This window comes from Acartia tonsa, chromosome 13, assembly GCF_053477335.1.
Source record: "Acartia tonsa isolate MP-2025a chromosome 13, ASM5347733v1, whole genome shotgun sequence".
Lineage (NCBI taxonomy): Eukaryota > Metazoa > Arthropoda > Copepoda > Calanoida > Acartiidae > Acartia > Acartia tonsa.
The window spans coordinates 24173616-24191616 of NC_137272.1; the positions used below are offsets into that span (position 1 = coordinate 24173616).

Sequence of the window (18001 nt, forward strand, 5' to 3'; positions counted from 1 at the left end):
ACTTAATAAGTTATTATGTACCAACAATGATGACAAAATCCATAAAAGCGAAGTATTTAGATCACATGGAAGAACAAACAAACATTAAGACTTTAAATAGTGTTAGAACTTAATAAACAGAAAATATTTTTTTGTTTAAACAAAATTTCATATAATTTTGTTTAGAATAAGGGATACTCTTTAAGGATTTACTTGTATCTTTAGGAATTGAGTATACTGATGCTTCGCTTATATCATTGTTCCTTGTTGTTCTAGGAATTATTATTCCAAAAATCAGATGTATAATTATATTTTTCAATTGATACAAATTAATTAAAAACATTTTTAAAGAGGACGTTCTTACATGCTAGTATTAAGTATAGACTTGCTTCGCTTTTAAGTTGAATGTACTGTTACAGAATTCATCATGTCAAGTTTGAAATTGATAGAACAATACTAACATGCCTAAATTACAGATAAGAGCTATCCTTTATTGAATATCTTGTTTAGCGTGTACACAAAAAACTGTTAACCAGCTCCAAGAATATGGGCAAACGTGTCACCTAAGAAATTAATAATTTTACATTAACATGAAAGATAAATTAAATAATTAAATAGGAGTAAAGCTTTTTAAAGAAAAAGCCATATGTGAGACGAATAAGAAAATAAAATAATGAAATATAAAAAAAATGATGTAAGGAAAAAGGGAAGAGAAGCCCTGATAAGAAAAAAGGTTATGTTTTTGTACTACATATATTTGGGTATGCGTTACAAACACAATCAATCATAATGTTACTCTACTCTTAAAACAAATAATCCAAATAATCGTTAATTTTTAATCTATTTATGAAGCTTACTTAAATCTGTATCAGCTCTGACAGGTTGATATGACCAAGAGGTGGCTTTCTGATTAGCAGGAATAACTGTCTTGAATACTGATTTTATATGTCCTGACTTTGTCAGACCTAACTTCCATCCCAGATGTGCTGATCTAAAATTTTGATAAATTCACTGAGTGAAAAAGTTTTAGATACTTCCTAGTTATTTTTTATTGAAATATATTTCGGTGGACATTGCACCCTCTTCAGTCTAAATGACATAAATCATATTAATTTAATTTACATATTAAAAGATAGGTAAAAACAAAGAAATTTGTAGTACTATAAAGGCAGAAAATGTTGCTAAAAAAAGAAGAAAATAATGTGATCAACCTTGAGTTTAGTTGGATGTTAAAAGTAAACTGAAAGGGATTTTTTAGCAGGAGACAATTTTGACAATTTAAAATTATATTAGGATTCAGTACTTTCAAACAATTAGCAGTGCCCCTTGACAACTGAATCCCCCCCCCCCCCCACCTTCATTTTTAAAATAAATTGTAAATAAGGGGATGAGGTAGTTTTTTATCCTATTCCTAACCTTTCGGGGCTATCAAAATTTATCTTATAACATTGTACCTGAAAGGCATAATAATTGTGTGTCCAAGTTGGTTTTTATGTACCACAAATAGTGTATCATGGTTTTCCAAGTTGGACTCAGAATACACTCTAAACAAGGATGATTAAGTTTAATTGTAGTACAGCTTTTGGAAACAATAAGATACACAAGATATACATAAGGCAGACATTTGTAGAGAGAGATAAAATAGAGGATTAGCGAGATAATAAAGTACTGTAGTAGTGAGATAGCAAAGAAGTTAAACACATTACAGGTTAATGCAGGAACATAATTAATATCAATGAATAAATCAAATCTATACATATTTTAAAACATTACGAAATAAAAATAATAATATAATAATATTGACATGTTAACATGCTAAAATTAAATTATCCATTTGAAGCAACTTTTTGCTAGCTTAACGGACATATATATATAAAGTGTAATAAAGAAACCCAAACTTTACCTTCCCGTTGAGCTTATAGCCAGATATTTGTTGGTTTCTACTCCTTCAAACCTAGAGTTGCATATCATTTACATTCAAGCTAGTGCAAAAAGTATTCAAGTTATAGATTCTAAAAATTTTGAATATAGTTTAGACTCTTAATCTCTTTGTACATTGAAATGAACTACCCAAAAATTTCTGCCTCCGGTAAAAAAAATTAATCTGTGAGGCTATCTCTAACCAAAATATAATCTTCATATTATTAATTAATTATAAATATATACTTACTAATAACTATTTTTTGGTAGCTACGCTTTCTAGAATTTATAAGAATTATTTTACAAGGAAATATGCCTACAGACTGACGGATAAACCTTAAATGTATCTAAGCTTGGCTTCTAAACTCTAGCAACTACCTGATTGTGTCTGGAAAAGGACCTGGAGAAATTTCAAGAACAGAATATTTTGAATTGAGATCATCTTTGGTTCCTTAAGTTAGTTTTTTCCCATTAAAATCTGTTAGACCAACTACATATCTATCAAGATTATATATCGTAAAATTTCTAACAAATTGATTAGAGCACTTGGAATTTAACAAAACATTTGACAGATTTTCTTACTTTTCAATGTAAATGAACGATAAGGATGTAATTAGAAGAAAGAATATTGTATCATAATGTGTCCTCAGTATGTATGAAAACATGTCTCAGTCAACTTCATTACTCCAGAGGTCGCAACCTTAGAAACTATGGTTAATTAAATAAAAATGTGAAACCTTGTATTTGTTGTGTAGGAAGTAAACTTAGTCTAAAACCATAACTGTTTACCAGATATCTACGTGGTAAATCTTTCTTCATTCCAGGCCTGTTTAATAAGTCAGTATTTATATTTTTTATTTTTATTAAATATAAAAAATTCAATCATTGTGGATAAATGAAAACATCAATAAAATGTTAACTTAACAAATCAGACGTACAGACGAATATTGACAAACATAAAGTGACTGCACTTTTAATATTCAATAAACAGAATAATACTTCAACATATGTTTAAAAAAGATATAAATTTTTTATCATTAAATCATATTGCGATTGTTTAATTCTAATCCTCATCAGAAAACCCATTTTAGAAACATAGTAAAACAAACATCGATCTTACAAATAAAATCTATATTTAAAATTGGTATTGATTACAGAGATGTTACGCTTTCTATAATTAACTGTTTCAGGAATCATCATGCATAATTTAAAGTCGATAGGACAATTCTAAAAATGCTACAACTAACCATCAAAGCTATCAGTTACGAACATACGGACCAACATTAATTGTAGAAAGCTTCGTTTTTATAATAATTTACAAAATATATATTGTATACCTGTGAAGGAAGAGGATTGCTTTCTGCCTAAATAAATCAATAGATCAAATAATCATATTTCGTTGGCTTCTTCTATAAAATAATAATTTTACATGTGTTCTCTTCTTAAAACAAAGATTTTCTGTGTGCAATTATGTTAGATTTGGATGTAAAAGCATAATGATGAAAACTAGCGATAATCACTCAGCCAGATATAAGGTATTTTCCCTACGAAAAATAATTATTGGTATTTGATTTTTCCTAAAAGGGTGCCAGGTATCACGTCCAGGTTTCACTTTTCCATTTTTCTAAATCATGAAAAATTAAGTATTATTATTCTTTAAAATAATCTTAATTTTAAAAAAATAATGTATTAAGATTTATTAAAATAATCTTTGCAATTAAGGCGGTTCCCATACATATAAAGTTTGGAAATTAATTTAGGAATTCACGAAGTATCACAGAAAAAAATGTTCAAGAATTATGTAAAGATTTTTAGAAGGAATTCTAAAAAAATCTTTTAATTTAACAGACGGATTATTTTAATATTTTCCATCTACATGTCGCATGGAATGTCAAAATGATGGCTTTTAAATCAAAAGAACCTCAACTATTACTCAGCTTGAAGCAAAAGGTTTTAGAAATCATTGTTATTGTGAACTTATACTGTAAATAAAAAATACATTGTTTTAATAAATCTTTTTTTAGTCTTCTTTAATTTCATACTTGCAACTATAAAACTAATATCAGCAAATATTGAAAAGGAAAATGCTGTAGAGATTGAAAACAACTTTTACCTTTAATGCAATATGCCAGCCCTGGTAAGCGTATCGTCTGTATACATCAGAAACTCAATTAAATTGTTCAACCAAAATTATCTAAGGTAAAAAAGCTATTATTGTTCATGAAAGTCATTCGGTAATGGTACGGTAATGCTTTTTACCCAAGGTTAAAAAAAATTCTTTAAAAAACTTAAATTTAGTGAACAGCCTTTCTTTAAAGTGCTTTTAAATGCGGCCTCTCTTGTTTTAAATTAATAAATTCGAAATTTTACAACTTGAGTTCTTTCCTTGATCTATATGCTAAATAAGGTCCATGAACAATTTGTATAAATATTACATTCTCATGGTTTGCATCTGGAACACCTTCAAGCTTACCACTGATTTAAATAATGTGTTTTTATTCTTTTCATACAAACAACTTATCCTCTTGTTATTCTAATAAACTCTTTTTATGGTAAAAAATTTCCTTATATTTTTTTATGTTAATTCAACTTGAGATCATGTACAATATAACCTTTTGCATAAATTTCACAAAATAAAGTTAAATGTCTCAAACTTGTATTTCTGTGTTATTTTGATTAATCATTTAAAGGGAATAGGCACTAAAGTATGTTAAAAAAAAAAATTACAGATAGCAATCATCCATGTAAAGATTGTGAGAATCGGAACAAAATATAAAATACATTTATAAAAATCAAACACATACATTCCCTAGAGTTCATTGATAGAAAAAGATCAGTCTCAACTCCTCGAAATATAACCTCCCCTCTGTCAGCTGTTAATACCTAAAAAGAGTTATATGCAGTTTTCTTCTTTTGTAAACTAATTTTTTTTTAAATCATCAGATTATCATTCCTTAACATCATCCCACTCTCAAAGATAGGGCAAAACGGGCTCTCACTTTCTTAAAAAACGGCTTTTCACTGATTTGTACTAAATTCAAGATTGGAAGAAATTTTTCCGAAGTATATAGATGTGCAGTTAATTGTCTTTTTCTCCGTCTATAGATAAAACTAAACTTTTTGACATAGTTCTCTATTTTTCCTAACGGTTAAGTCTACTTTTAACATAATCCTTACCTTTAACCACCAATGTATAGTTACTTAGAAATTGATAAACTAAGCAATATTTTTTATTTAATATCAAATACAATAACAAAGCTAAAAACAGGTTTATTTATTAGTAACCAAGTAACTTCAGTTGGCCCACCTCTCACCCACCTTTAATTGCAAATTTGAAAATAATTTAGGTGCAAAATTTCTTTATAAACAGTCTCATAAAAGTGTAATCTAAATATCCTAAGTAGTGGGTTATTTATTGTCCGACATAATAAAAAAGGATATTATCATTTTAAATAACCTCTGAGATTCATCCCTTTGTAGACAGTGAGGTACTTTTCCTCGAAATTTTTGTTACTATGACATTTTTGGTTGATCAGTATAGTAAAAGGTGCTTAGAAAATATTAAGATTTGATAATCAGATAAGAAATTTACATACACACTTCCTTTAAATTCAAATTTCTTAAACTTTATTGAAAGTTTCCTAATTCATGCAATCTTAGGTAAGAATCTGTTTTATAGATTTTTATAAGAGGTTTTGTACAAAAATACTTTCATGATATGCATTGTAAGGTTCTCTCATTCCATAAAAATTACTATCTGATTTATAAGTAATTGGATTCATTCCTCATTAAATACAATTCAACTTTTTATTAAATACACTTCTTTTGGAAGAAAAGAGTACATTGAAAAAACAATCAAGGGTAATATGAAAAAATTTTAAAGAAGTTGTATCAACTTTTTTGCTTTTTATTTAAGATAGCTAGCCGGTCCTTTCAGTAAGTAGTAGATGTAAAATTTTTCATAGAATTCAGATATGCAATCGGTTTTTTTGTAGACCTCTTATCTTTTAAGTAATTTAAGTTTTTTTTAAAAAATAATTAAGTCGGTTTTAAGGTACTAAAACGCAACAAAATAAAAGAAGAAAATGGCCAGTATGAACAAAAATAGTAAGATCTTTAATTTGACACCTTACTTTTAAAATTCTGTTGAGTAATTATTGAAAAAATCTATTTTTTTAACCTCGGTTTAATAAAAACTTTAGACCTAAATATTTTCTCAAACAGACATAAAAAAACATGGGTTCATATATACCTTTAGAATCAGAAAAATATTACGAATCTATTCTAAGCAAAATTGAAAAAGTTTTATAAAACTATAATAAAAAAAATAAGTTTATTTTAAGAATCATAATTTTCGGCTTTAAAGGGTTAGCTTGAACCAAACCTGAACAAAACCTAAACAAAAGACAATGCAATGTAGCAGATATTTTTTAAACACAAGAAACAATAATGTATTTTTAACTGCATTGTTTTGAAGTTTATAAACAGACTGATGCATATTTGTTCATAATTTTTCATTCTTTACATGTTCTTTAATATCACTATATTTATTGTAGTATCTATTGTATATATTGTATGAACGTTCTCCTTTTTTTCTGGCAATTCTATAGGTTAATTTTATAGATTAAGCTTCCCGATTCGTCAATTTTTGTGATTTGTGATTGGCTAGTTTAGTAGTTACAATTCTTAAAATAACTTTTTTATTTTTTCTATTTTTTATTACAATTTTTTAAAACTTTTTCAATTTTGCTTACAATGGATTCATATTATTTTTCTCATTCTAATGGTATATATGAACCCATATTTTTTATGTCTGTATGAGAAAATATTTAGGTTTAGTGTTTTGATTAAACCGAGGTTAAAAAAATAGATTTTTTCAACAATTACTCAACAGAATTTTAAAAGTAAGGTGTCAAATTAAAGATCTTACTATTTTTGTTTATACTGGCTATTTTCTTCTTTTATTTTGTTGCGTTTTTGTACCTTAAAACCGATTTAATTATTTTTTTAAAAAACTTAAATTACTTAAAAAATAAGAGGTCTACAAAAAAACCGATTGCATATCTGAATTCTATGAAAAATTTTACATCTACTACTTACTGAAAGGACCGGCTAGCTATCTTAAACAAAAAGCAAAAAAGTTGATACAACTTCTTTTAAATCTATTGTTAGATTGATACATACAGCAAGATAATGACACAGCGAAGTAGCTTTGCTTCTAAATATTTTTGTGTCAATTTTCTAAGCAAACAGACAAACACATGAATGACTTTTCAAAATAAGATACTTTCCAGCACACATCAACTTCATTTTTTGACAGATTTTTTCTCAATATTTAAAATCGCAATAAGTTATATTTAACTATTAAAAGCAGAAGGAAGTAATATTCCTAATAGTCTATTGGACCTACAACAACAAAATAATCCATTTCTTAAAAGCTAATGTCAGAAATAATCATCACTAATCATTAATGGATTACCTCGAGCTTGGCATAGGGATTGTAAGGTTCTCTTGTTCCAGATACATTCCCATCTGGGTAAATACATAAATTATATCCATTCCTAAAAAAATCATATAATTTACAAAACAAGGAAAATATCAAAGAGTGGTTTAGTAAATAACAGCTTACAACTTAGTTATGATTGTCAGGAAAAAAATAAATATTTCATTGAAAATTGTATAATAATATATTACAGTAATAATTACATAGCTATAAGGATATTGACTATGCAAATTAAAAAAATACTTACATTCTAACACATTAAATATATGCTGTACTTTTAAATTATACGACAAAGTAAATCATACTCAAGTGTTATTTTTGACATTGATCTTCATTTAGTAATCTTTATCATGTTGAATCTTAGACTTGTTCTTTATTTGTACATGTTAGGTATAGTAAATGCAAATATTTGATTTTTTATAGTCATTTAACTATAATTAATTTTAATATACTGATAAATTTTAAAAAATTAAGACAATTTTTGTTGTTTAGATATATCTGAGAGTATTCCTCTCTTTGAGGAAATATTCGAAGAAGAGTCTTCTAGGAGTAGTATTCCCTGTTGTATTGGCCTAGATATAGACACCTGCAGACAAACTAGAACAAACATGAAATCATATAGAGCCAAGCACCTTGAAATACCTGGAATAAATGGCAGCTTAGTCTTTGATAGTCTTGTTGGAGGAAGTAATGATACCCTTTATTACAGAAACAATCATGCTGAAGCAGTTATCAATTTTAATAAAGAAAATGGTGGAATGCATGGTGATATTTCTACAGACTCAGGAGATTTCTTTTTCCTTGAATATTGTGGAACTAACATTCATACTCTAAAAAGAATGAATGTTGCAAGGATAAATAAAAAGAAATGTCTCATATTAGATCCGAAAAGGATAAAAAGATCAATTACAACATCTGAACAAGAAGAGATTAGTACCATACAAAAATCTTCATATTTAGGCAGTAATAGATTTATACGATGGCTTTTCCCTTCCAAAGGTTCAAAAGAAGTTACTATAACTGTAAAAATATATTATACCCCAGAATTTGCAAGAAGCACACCAGATCTAGAAGGTTTTTTTAACCAGATTATTGACAAGACAAATCAAGGATATAAAAATTCTAAAGTAAATCTCCAAGTAAAAATATTTTGCACAGAAATGACAACAATTCATGAAACAAACAGCCTTAGATCACAAATCTATCAGTTTGCAGTAATGAAAGAAAATTCTGTTAAACTGATTGGTTCAGCAGATTTTGCTGTTTTATTTGTGAATAATGATCCTGATGCTTGTGGTGTCACACTTTCTTATAACATTGATCAAGGAACTTGCAAATTTAAATCATAAAACAATGATGTAGTTATTATATTCTTGCTCTGAGACAACAATAATCTAATCTGCAAGGAAATTAAATTCTAAATCTATTTTTTACTGACAAGTTATTAAAAAAACTCAATAATATTTAATTGTTAACAAAATTATAAAATACAATTTCATTGCTTTATTACAGCTTCTGTATCCCAACCCTCTATGAAAATATTTTTGTTTAAAGTATAGATTAAACATTTCTAGGACCAATATAAAGTTTCTATAAATTAAAGAAATCAATCATTACACCTTAACGCTTTAAGTTAAGAGATATGAATTAAATTAATTTGCAAGGTGTGAATAATATGTAGGTAAACGTATAATTGGAGTAGTAAAAGCATGTGCAATAGAAAACCAAGCATTTGCTCACCAGCTTGGTCATCTCATGGGACTTGGGCACACTCAACAAGACAATATTAATAAGAAATCCAAATATAAAGATGCTAATGGTCTTTTGTTGGATAAAGGCAAGTCAAAAGTTGGTTACCACACAATTATGGCTTATCCTTATCAAGATCATCAAAAGGTTAAGTATGAATGTTTCATAATTTAAATTTGTGATTTTTTTCCTCATAAAATGTTATATCATAAAACTAAACAACTTTAATTTGCTTTGTTTCCTTGAAGCATATTGTTTTAAATTAGTAGTAACATCAATTTCTAAAATAGGTATATAAAAATACAGTATTATTTTTTTTTCTTACAACTCTCAGGAAAGGCTGCACATGGTTATTAAGGTTCCAAGACAAAGTGTCTTTCAGATAATATGATTAATAAATGTTCCATATGATTAGGTTATCAATTATTACTCCAATCCAGATGTGATATTCCCAGAGACTGGTACACCAACTGGAATTAGAGGCAAAGCAAATAATGCTAGAATTCTTGAATTGAATAAGTAAGTAAATTCTATAATGATTACTGAAATTTGGCTTTTAAAAAGAAGACTAGGATTTAAAATTTTAGAACCAAAGGAGATACAGTCATACAACAAATATATATTTTTAGAAAAGCTCTGGCACAATTTGGTACAGAAAAGGAAGATTGCTACATACAAAAACGATTATCTCCAACTTGTATTGTGCAAAAAGAAGCTATACTTTACGATACAAAATATATTACTATGAAGAAAGATGATTTTCATAATGAATATTCCCAATGTGCTTACCCTTGCAAAGTTCACAGGTTATGTGCGCCAGGCTACAATTGAATCAAGACAAAAGTAAGTGCCGAGCTCTAGGACTTATGTATGGTGAAATTAGACATAAAACCATGATGATTCCAGGTAAAACCAAAATATTTCACCGGGACCTTTTTGAGAAAATTAGATTTGAAAATTTCAAGTTCAATTTTCATCCCCTAGGAGTTACCGCATGATCATGACAAGAAAAGCAAAGATTATTTAATTAAAATTTTGAACAAATTTGCTTTTATAAAGTACTTAATAAAACCACTCCTGAAGGGAGTTAATTAATTGTCATTTTTATCAGTTCCTATGCTAAGGTCACGTAAATTCAGCCTTAAATAAATCATATATAGAGAGGTTTTATAAAAATTATGTTTAAAATTTTTAAAAAATAATCTTCGTTTTCTTGTCATGATTATGCGGTAACTCCTAGGGGATGAAAATTGAATTTGAAATTTTCAAATCTAATTTTTTCGAAAAGATCCTGCTGAAATATTTTGGTTTTACCTGGAATCATCAAGGTTTTATGTCTAATTTCACCATACATAGGTCCCAGAGCTCGGCACTTACTTTTGTCTTGATTCAATTGTAGCCTGGCGTGTATTGTTAAACATATTATTTTTGAAATATTGTTAGAACATGATGAAAGAGAGATTATATGAACCTGTTCTAATACAGCAAATATTAATGTTGAATCAAACTGTTTCAGTGGAAATTTTTGCCAAGGATTTGAAGTTAACAAACGGGAACATAAGTGTAAAAACTTTATTATGAGAACGGTATCTGATGAATTTTCAAGTTGGGGGCCTCTCAACGACCCAAGATGTGAAAATTTAAAACTGAGATATGTTTATAAAATACAAGGTCCTGTGCAAACAAGGTATCACATTTTATAGAGGATTGTTTTATCCGCAGAAAAACTATTTGCCAATTAAGATACTTTATTCTTTTTCGTTGATACATTTTGTCCTAGTAATAATATTTTTTACTAGTAACATTATTAATGGTTGAATATTTTTCAGTTAAAAGAACCCTCATTGCTATACACAGTTTTAAATTTGATAATATTTATCATGGAGTAAGGGAGGGGACAATGGGCAAATAATTCAATTTAAGAGATTTCAAAGAAAGACCATGAAATCCAGATTAATCCAGAAAATTTGGAGGAAATTGTAAATGGTTTGTTAATTAAATTTAGTAAACTATAAACTAAGAAAAAAGTTCCAAGAAAAAAAAGCAATCATTTGAAAATTAGATTACCAGTATATCAGACTGACGTAACCATTCTGTAATTAATTACTAGAAAAACCTCCCTGGAACTCTCCAGATGATAGGGAAAGATAAAAGAGAGGTGGAGGCAAGGGGCATGGGATATGAACAGAATAATAGATTTCCATACCCTCATGTAAAGTGAAATCACAACTTGTTTTTAATGAAATATATTGAGGTTTTATGGTGTGATTTTTATATTACAAGATTATTGTACTCGGCCAACTGCTTGCTGGCTGGGCAAGAATATGACCCCGGACACTTGCCTGTTTATTTCCCTTGCCCCCACCTCCCTTCTCTCTTTCCTTATATTCTGCTATAAAAAAGGACAGAGGGGAGATGGGAGTGAAATAAAGTATGGGAGGGAGCCATGTATTCTTAACTTTTATATTTAAACTACTCTCCGTCTGCTATATTTAAAACTAACAAAGCGAGTAGCGGCATTTCATTACGCTAGTACCCAAACTCAGTCAGAAACTGCTAAATTCTTGCACATTCCCTTTTAGCCAGTACCCAAAGTCTGAGACTCCTAGAAATTGAATATTCGATCCATTGTCCCCTCCCTTACTCACTGAACAATTGTCTCATAGGAACCTAGCAAAAGTGACTGACTCTGATTATTATGTAAAAAAAAAAAAACCAATGAGAGGCCACTATTAGTTCTACCATTGGTCAATTACAGTGTATACTGGCCTCTCATTGGCTAATTTTTTTTTCGTCATAATCAGAGTCAGATACTTTTACTAGGTTCATCTCATAGACAATCATTAATTAATTAATTTTTGATTGTTTTAGGGTGAAATCAAGATCTTTTGAAGCAGAAACTGAACTAATATGCCATGGAAAATGTGTTTATGCACCATTCTGCATGAGATGGACATTTCATTTTAGAACTAAGAAATGTACATTTTATAGATTTGATATAATTGAAGAAACCATATGGAAAAAGAATAAGGCATATGATCAAGAACTGTATACAACATATCATTCTGAAAAAGAATTTAAAAGGCTAAGAAAGAGAGAAAAGTTACAGTAAAAAAAATATTGTTTAAATAAAAAACTTTATTCTAACTTTAATTCTTTGGCATATTTTTTTAATGAAGTAAGACAATATTTAAGAAGAATAAAATTAAAACATGTGTTTTATGCTCTAATTTATAGTCATTATTAAAATTATTTTTCAAAAGTATTTATTGTCGCTTTTTCAGTCGGTTAAAGTTGGTTATTATTGTAACTTTACAAAGTGTCTAAAAAATGACGTCATAAAAATGAGGTAGATGAGAGGAGGAGTTGGAAAGAAAATCCCTAAAAAGAGATGGATAATCCCTCATTTTTATGACGTTACATGGGTTACTTATGATACACTTTATAAAGTAAGTAAAATTATTATTAATAGCGCGGAACATATATTGTAGACAAACCTGCAGTGTATATGTAATATACTTTGGTACAGTTATATCACCTCAAAAATTTTCAACCGTTAGTCAATATGACGAACGAACAGACCAAAGTTATACAAAAAGTCTTACTTGTTATAAAGCTGAATTATTTTGTTTGGTGATTTTATTCTGTCTACACATTTGTTACAATCACTTCTAAAAATAATTTATTGTTAGAATTTATTCAAGAGTAAGAAAATGGCACAAATATTGTTGAGAAAATAGTAGGTCACAACACCCACTCACATACAGCTATCCTAATATAATAAGCCTTATAGTAAAATTATAAATCTTTAATCCTGATCGGAAATTACAGAATAATGCCAGATAAATTAATCTACTTCCCCCCAAAATTTCATACATATGGAAACTATGTTTATAATCTAATATATAATCCTTGTAATTATCTTGGGGTTTACCTTTTAGTCATGCTACGATCTACAGAATCTTGTTCACTCTCTGAACTATCGTCTCCAAAACACATTTTCAGTTCATACGAATATATTTCTGAAAAAAAAGATATTTGTCATTAATGAAATTTCAGAATTCCATAATAAGCGAGATAAATGATAAGTATTGAATAAGAAAAATTCAAAAAGTAAATTTACTCACGGGGAAAATGGGGAGGAGATGTAATTGAATGGAAGGAGAAAAAGTAAAGCGTGTAAGGAAAAAAAGAAGGACAGGAAGAAACTTGCAGAGTGTCTTTGATATTAAAAATCTAAATTGAGGGGAGAAAGTCAATTACCGTGAAATTCCTGACAGATAAAAATTGTAGTTATTTTCAGAGTGGGAGGGGAAATTGGAAAGTAAAATACACTGGTACCCAAAGTTTTATAAATGTGTTCTTTTGTTAGTTTACTCCAAAACTACATAGAGATACACATTACTTTATCGCCCATTGTTCTATCCTTTGAACTCTGCATTATTTTGCTTCTTGCGGTTTCATTGTGTGCCTCCGCTACACCCATTGAGTTTTTCATATTAAAAAAAAAACTTAGAGGTGAGATGTAAAGCTAATTGTGAAGTGCATGGGCAGTTCAATTTAAAGTTTTGGTGCCTTTCGCTATTAAAGTAAATATATAAACATTTGTATAAGTGAAGGCACACCTGTATATTTACTTTACCCCAGAGCAAAATAAATGTACATAATTAGGCAATTCTAAAGATGAAAAAATATTTACCTAATCCCATTCATTCCATTGAATTTTCAGTTTAATAAAAGAGTCTTTTCATTTAGATAGAATATATGATGACAATATTGTCCAAAGTAATAAATAATATATATTTATGTAGACACAATATAACATAAAAAGCGGCTAAAAGTAGTTAAGTAGCAGCCATTTAAAAGTGAGTATATATAACCTGTTAAACTTTGTTCATACAATTATTTCGACAAGTGGCTAATAATTGGAAGATTTTTGTTTAATTATAGAAATTGGTTTCTGGTTAATTTTGGACAGGATTTGAACTCATAATAGAATACCGTCAAAACTATATCAAGTCTGACCATTTCATATAAACTACGAACACTAGATGTCAACATAATCCTTTCACTTTCAACTGGGTAGCAATTTCCAATTATTATATCTATACTAAGATGTCACAAAAATGTTCTGAATGCCAAAAATTCTAAGAAAAATGCGCGACATTTAAAATTTGAATGAAATTACATTTTTCGTGTTCGTGTGTGATAGAGCATGTTTTCAAATTTTGTCTTTTTTTGAATGGGCATTTAATTGGGCATGACTTTTTCTTTCCCTACAGAGGTTAAAGTGCAATTCTAATTTTTGCAATTTAAATTAACAGGGTCATACAAATAAATACATTTTCATCACCTTCTATTTTTTACAACAGATTCCAGCAAACAAACGCTTACAGCAAATTCTCTACAATTTGGTATTGCCTGATATATCTAATGGTTATTTGATTGTTATATTTACCAAATATGTCTTAAGTTTTTTTCTATATAATAACTGCATTATTATTTATTGTTCCTTATTTACTTGATTGTTATTTCTATTATATGAAAAATAAAACAAAGACCCTGTAATTCGGCAAAAAATATCAAGGTATAAAAATATAAATGAAGAATTTTTAAATTCAAATATGCAAACTTCTCTTCACATTAACCTTTTTTATTTTTAAAATTAAAAGCACAGCTTTCTATAATTAAGTCGGTCCCCATGTCAGTAATGGATAGCAAATATCGTAATTTGTTGTCCTATTGATTTCAAACTTTGCATGATGATTCTACTTGTTTTTCATAGAATTTGATATATGAATCTTTTAAATTATTGTAAAGTACTCCAGGTACTAAGCAGTGTAGTATTGTATGTACTGCTTCGTAATCTGTCACTGAATAAATGATTTTTATGTTAGAAAAAGTTAGGTAAGATATAAAATGCGTAGCAACTTCATAATCTTTACCAGAAAGTCTGTACGTTCATACAAATGAACATGCTGATTTTTGGACAAATTATCATATTCATCTTTTTGGAATAATAATTTTTAGAACAATTTAATGTATATAAGTTTAAGCGAAGCATCTATATAATATTAACCAAGTCCTAACAATGTAAGTAAATCAATAATTAAAGCAATTTTTATCAAATTTATATAACATTTTGTTTTAATTTAAATCAATATTATGCTTATTAGATTCTAATACTTTACAAGTCTTATGCTCATTTGTTCTGCCGTCTGATTTCATAGCTTAGGTGTTACGAAGTTTTCATTCTTATTTTATGTTATCCATTTAAGTCAGGATAGTTACTGCAGCTAACTGCTGGCATAAATTAAATCGACTTTATAAATCAATAAGTACTTGGAAAATGGCATATTATGCCGAACATTATGATTTTAACATTGGTAATTTAAGCAGACAAACTGCCATTAATGGCTGGTTTTGGCAGCAAAAAATATCTAAAAAATTTAGAGATTCTTATTTTCCTATGCTATTAAACGCTTTATTAATGTCAAAGTGTTTGTTATTCAAATCGTTTCAATTTCAATCATGATAACTGATCCAGTATTCAAATATGCATAATAAAGCCAGTAGTGGTCAATAAGTGCCATTTAAACTTTTTGTTCAAACATAAAAACTTGTGAAAGATAAAATCTCTATTCATACATTTTCCTAATGATCTGTGAAATACAAAAAAAATATACTTTTTATCTCCACATTTTAGCATAAAATAAAAACAACAATTTACAATCTTAGTTGGAATAACGTAACCATAAGTGGCTACTTAAAAACTGTGGTATGTTGGACTATAACATTAACTAAATACTGAACAAACTTTTAAACGTTTAAAGATTTTAATAAAAAACTTTTTGTTATTTTGCTATTTATGGACATACTTGTTCTTATTATTTGAACATTAACATTTTTAAATGTCACTTAAAGACAATCAACAATTTATGAAAGACTTCTAACGTAAACTAAAATGTAGAAATAGAGCTAAAATTGTTTATTTACTTTTTGTGTTTTTCTTTATTGCTCGGCAGCCGCTATCAATCCTTAAATTAAACCCCGTATTGACACTTTTATGCAATACAATAATTGTTACGTACGAATTTTTAAGTTAGAAACAACGATTTCCTTTTGGCTTATATGTGGTTGCCAAACACTGGCATTTTCAAGCGAGACTTGATTATGGTTTTTCTCTTCGTTTCTGTGTTAATAGAAATCAGTATTACAAAAATTAGAGGATCGGAGTTGGAGAATTATAAAATAGTTACAAACATTTGTTGTTAAAAAGTTAAAAATCAGCATGTTGTAATTGGACGATTTAGAGTTGCTACGCTTTCTAAATCGTACCTAACTGTTAAAGGAATAATATGCAAAGTTTAAAATAAATAGGACAGTTAAAACCAGCTTAAATTAATGAAAATAGCTAACTGACCCTGACCGACTTTAATAATAGAGAAGCATCGCTTTAAAAATATTACAAAAGATGAAGAGTGTCCTATTAAAATGCTTTCACTGAAATAAGAATCACATAACAAGCATGTTAGATGCTAATCTGACTGACTAACCTACTACAGCCAAATACAAACTAATTTTAATAAAACTTAGGCAAGCTTTCACAGATAAAATCCGACATAGTAAGAAAATTTTAACAAAAAATGTAGAGGCGTGCAAAATGTGGTTATACAGCCAAGGGGGGTGTAGAGATCAAATAGATTGCGCGTCAATTTACCAATTAAGAGACACTTTTTTTTACTAGAGTGAGTGGAAACGCAATGGAGTATATCTACTCCTATACCACTAACTGGGTAAAAACAAAGAATATGCATCAGAAACAGAATTAGTGTAAGGGAGAAAATTTAAATTTGCCAACGATAAAAATAGTTACTCTTTGTTAGAAAGCAATAGAGTTCACGTATTTGTGACTTAGAAAACATATATACGACAAAAGGGAAAATTGAAGGTGCTTAGGAATAATTAATTGACTCTAAAATAATAATTAAAGGAAAGTTAAAATGAATTATAAAAGCATAATTCTAAATAACGAAAACTATTTTAAATGAGAGAAATGATTTAGATTAAAGTATGTATTAATAATGTATTTGTATCACCATCTCATGACATTTCTATTCATAATGAAATAGACTCAAAAGATAAGGGTAAGAACAAGAGTCATGTTTTCGTCAGAGGGGAAACTAAAATAACAATTAAACAAAATAAGAACAGTCGGGGATAAGAAATATGATTAGTTGTAAAATCTTGCAGATTTTCTTAGTTAACTAAATTTTGACCGTAATATGAAGTAATATAAAATCTGTATATAATTATACAAATCTAAAATTATTGTGGAAACCTAGGAAAGTAACATGGACGACAACATCCATAAGTATCGAAGCACAAAATCTTTAATGAAATAAACAAATGGAAAAAGTGAGTTATAGAGCAGATTATCTGTTAACATAACAAAGAAAAAAAAGAGAGAATATGCTAAAACTTAAAATCACGAAACTTTATACCTAACTATGGCGCATAATGATTTTAAAATTGGCAAGAAGTATCTTTCGTAGGGGCCAAGAAAATCTGTTGTAAAAAGTAAAGGCGGCTAAAAAGCCGCTTAAAAGCAGTCCGACCGCTATTGATGTTATATACTTAGTTATGCTCCACATTGATGGGAATGTTGACGAGAAGTTTCACTCGTCTATCTTAAAAAGCTTAAAAGCAGTCAGACCGCTATGGAGGTTTTATACTTAATGTTGGGAATGTTGACGAAGTTTCAGCCGTTTACCTTTTATAGGAGGCGAGAAAATTACATTTCCCAAAAAAGTTTTAAACCTACGTATAGACAGACAGACATTTCAAATG

General features: G+C 28.5%; 2 protein-coding genes across 2 annotated transcripts; one reads left to right on the forward strand and one right to left on the reverse strand.

The window, feature by feature from the left end:
• Positions 1–273: 273 nt before the first annotated feature.
• Positions 274–13171, reverse strand: LOC145335002 (uncharacterized). Its single transcript, XM_080180659.1, has 14 exons — positions 13086–13171; positions 12757–12822; positions 7379–7460; positions 4709–4782; positions 4285–4374; positions 4013–4049; positions 3476–3523; positions 3237–3262; positions 2637–2725; positions 2278–2350; positions 1883–1933; positions 1434–1523; positions 837–970; positions 274–542 (listed from the first exon to the last, which is right to left on the reverse strand). Exons 1-14 carry the CDS (start codon positions 13148–13150, stop codon positions 508–510), a joined length of 960 nt encoding a protein of 319 aa, XP_080036785.1. The 5' UTR covers positions 13151–13171; the 3' UTR covers positions 274–507.
• On the forward strand, positions 9085–12371 carry LOC145303957 (uncharacterized). Its single transcript, XM_080145625.1, has 5 exons — positions 9085–9298; positions 9567–9670; positions 9781–9957; positions 10668–10838; positions 12023–12371. The coding sequence occupies exons 1-5, from the start codon at positions 9158–9160 to the stop codon at positions 12261–12263; spliced, it is 834 nt and encodes a 277-aa protein (XP_080001751.1). The 5' UTR covers positions 9085–9157; the 3' UTR covers positions 12264–12371.
• Positions 13172–18001: the final 4830 nt, after the last annotated feature.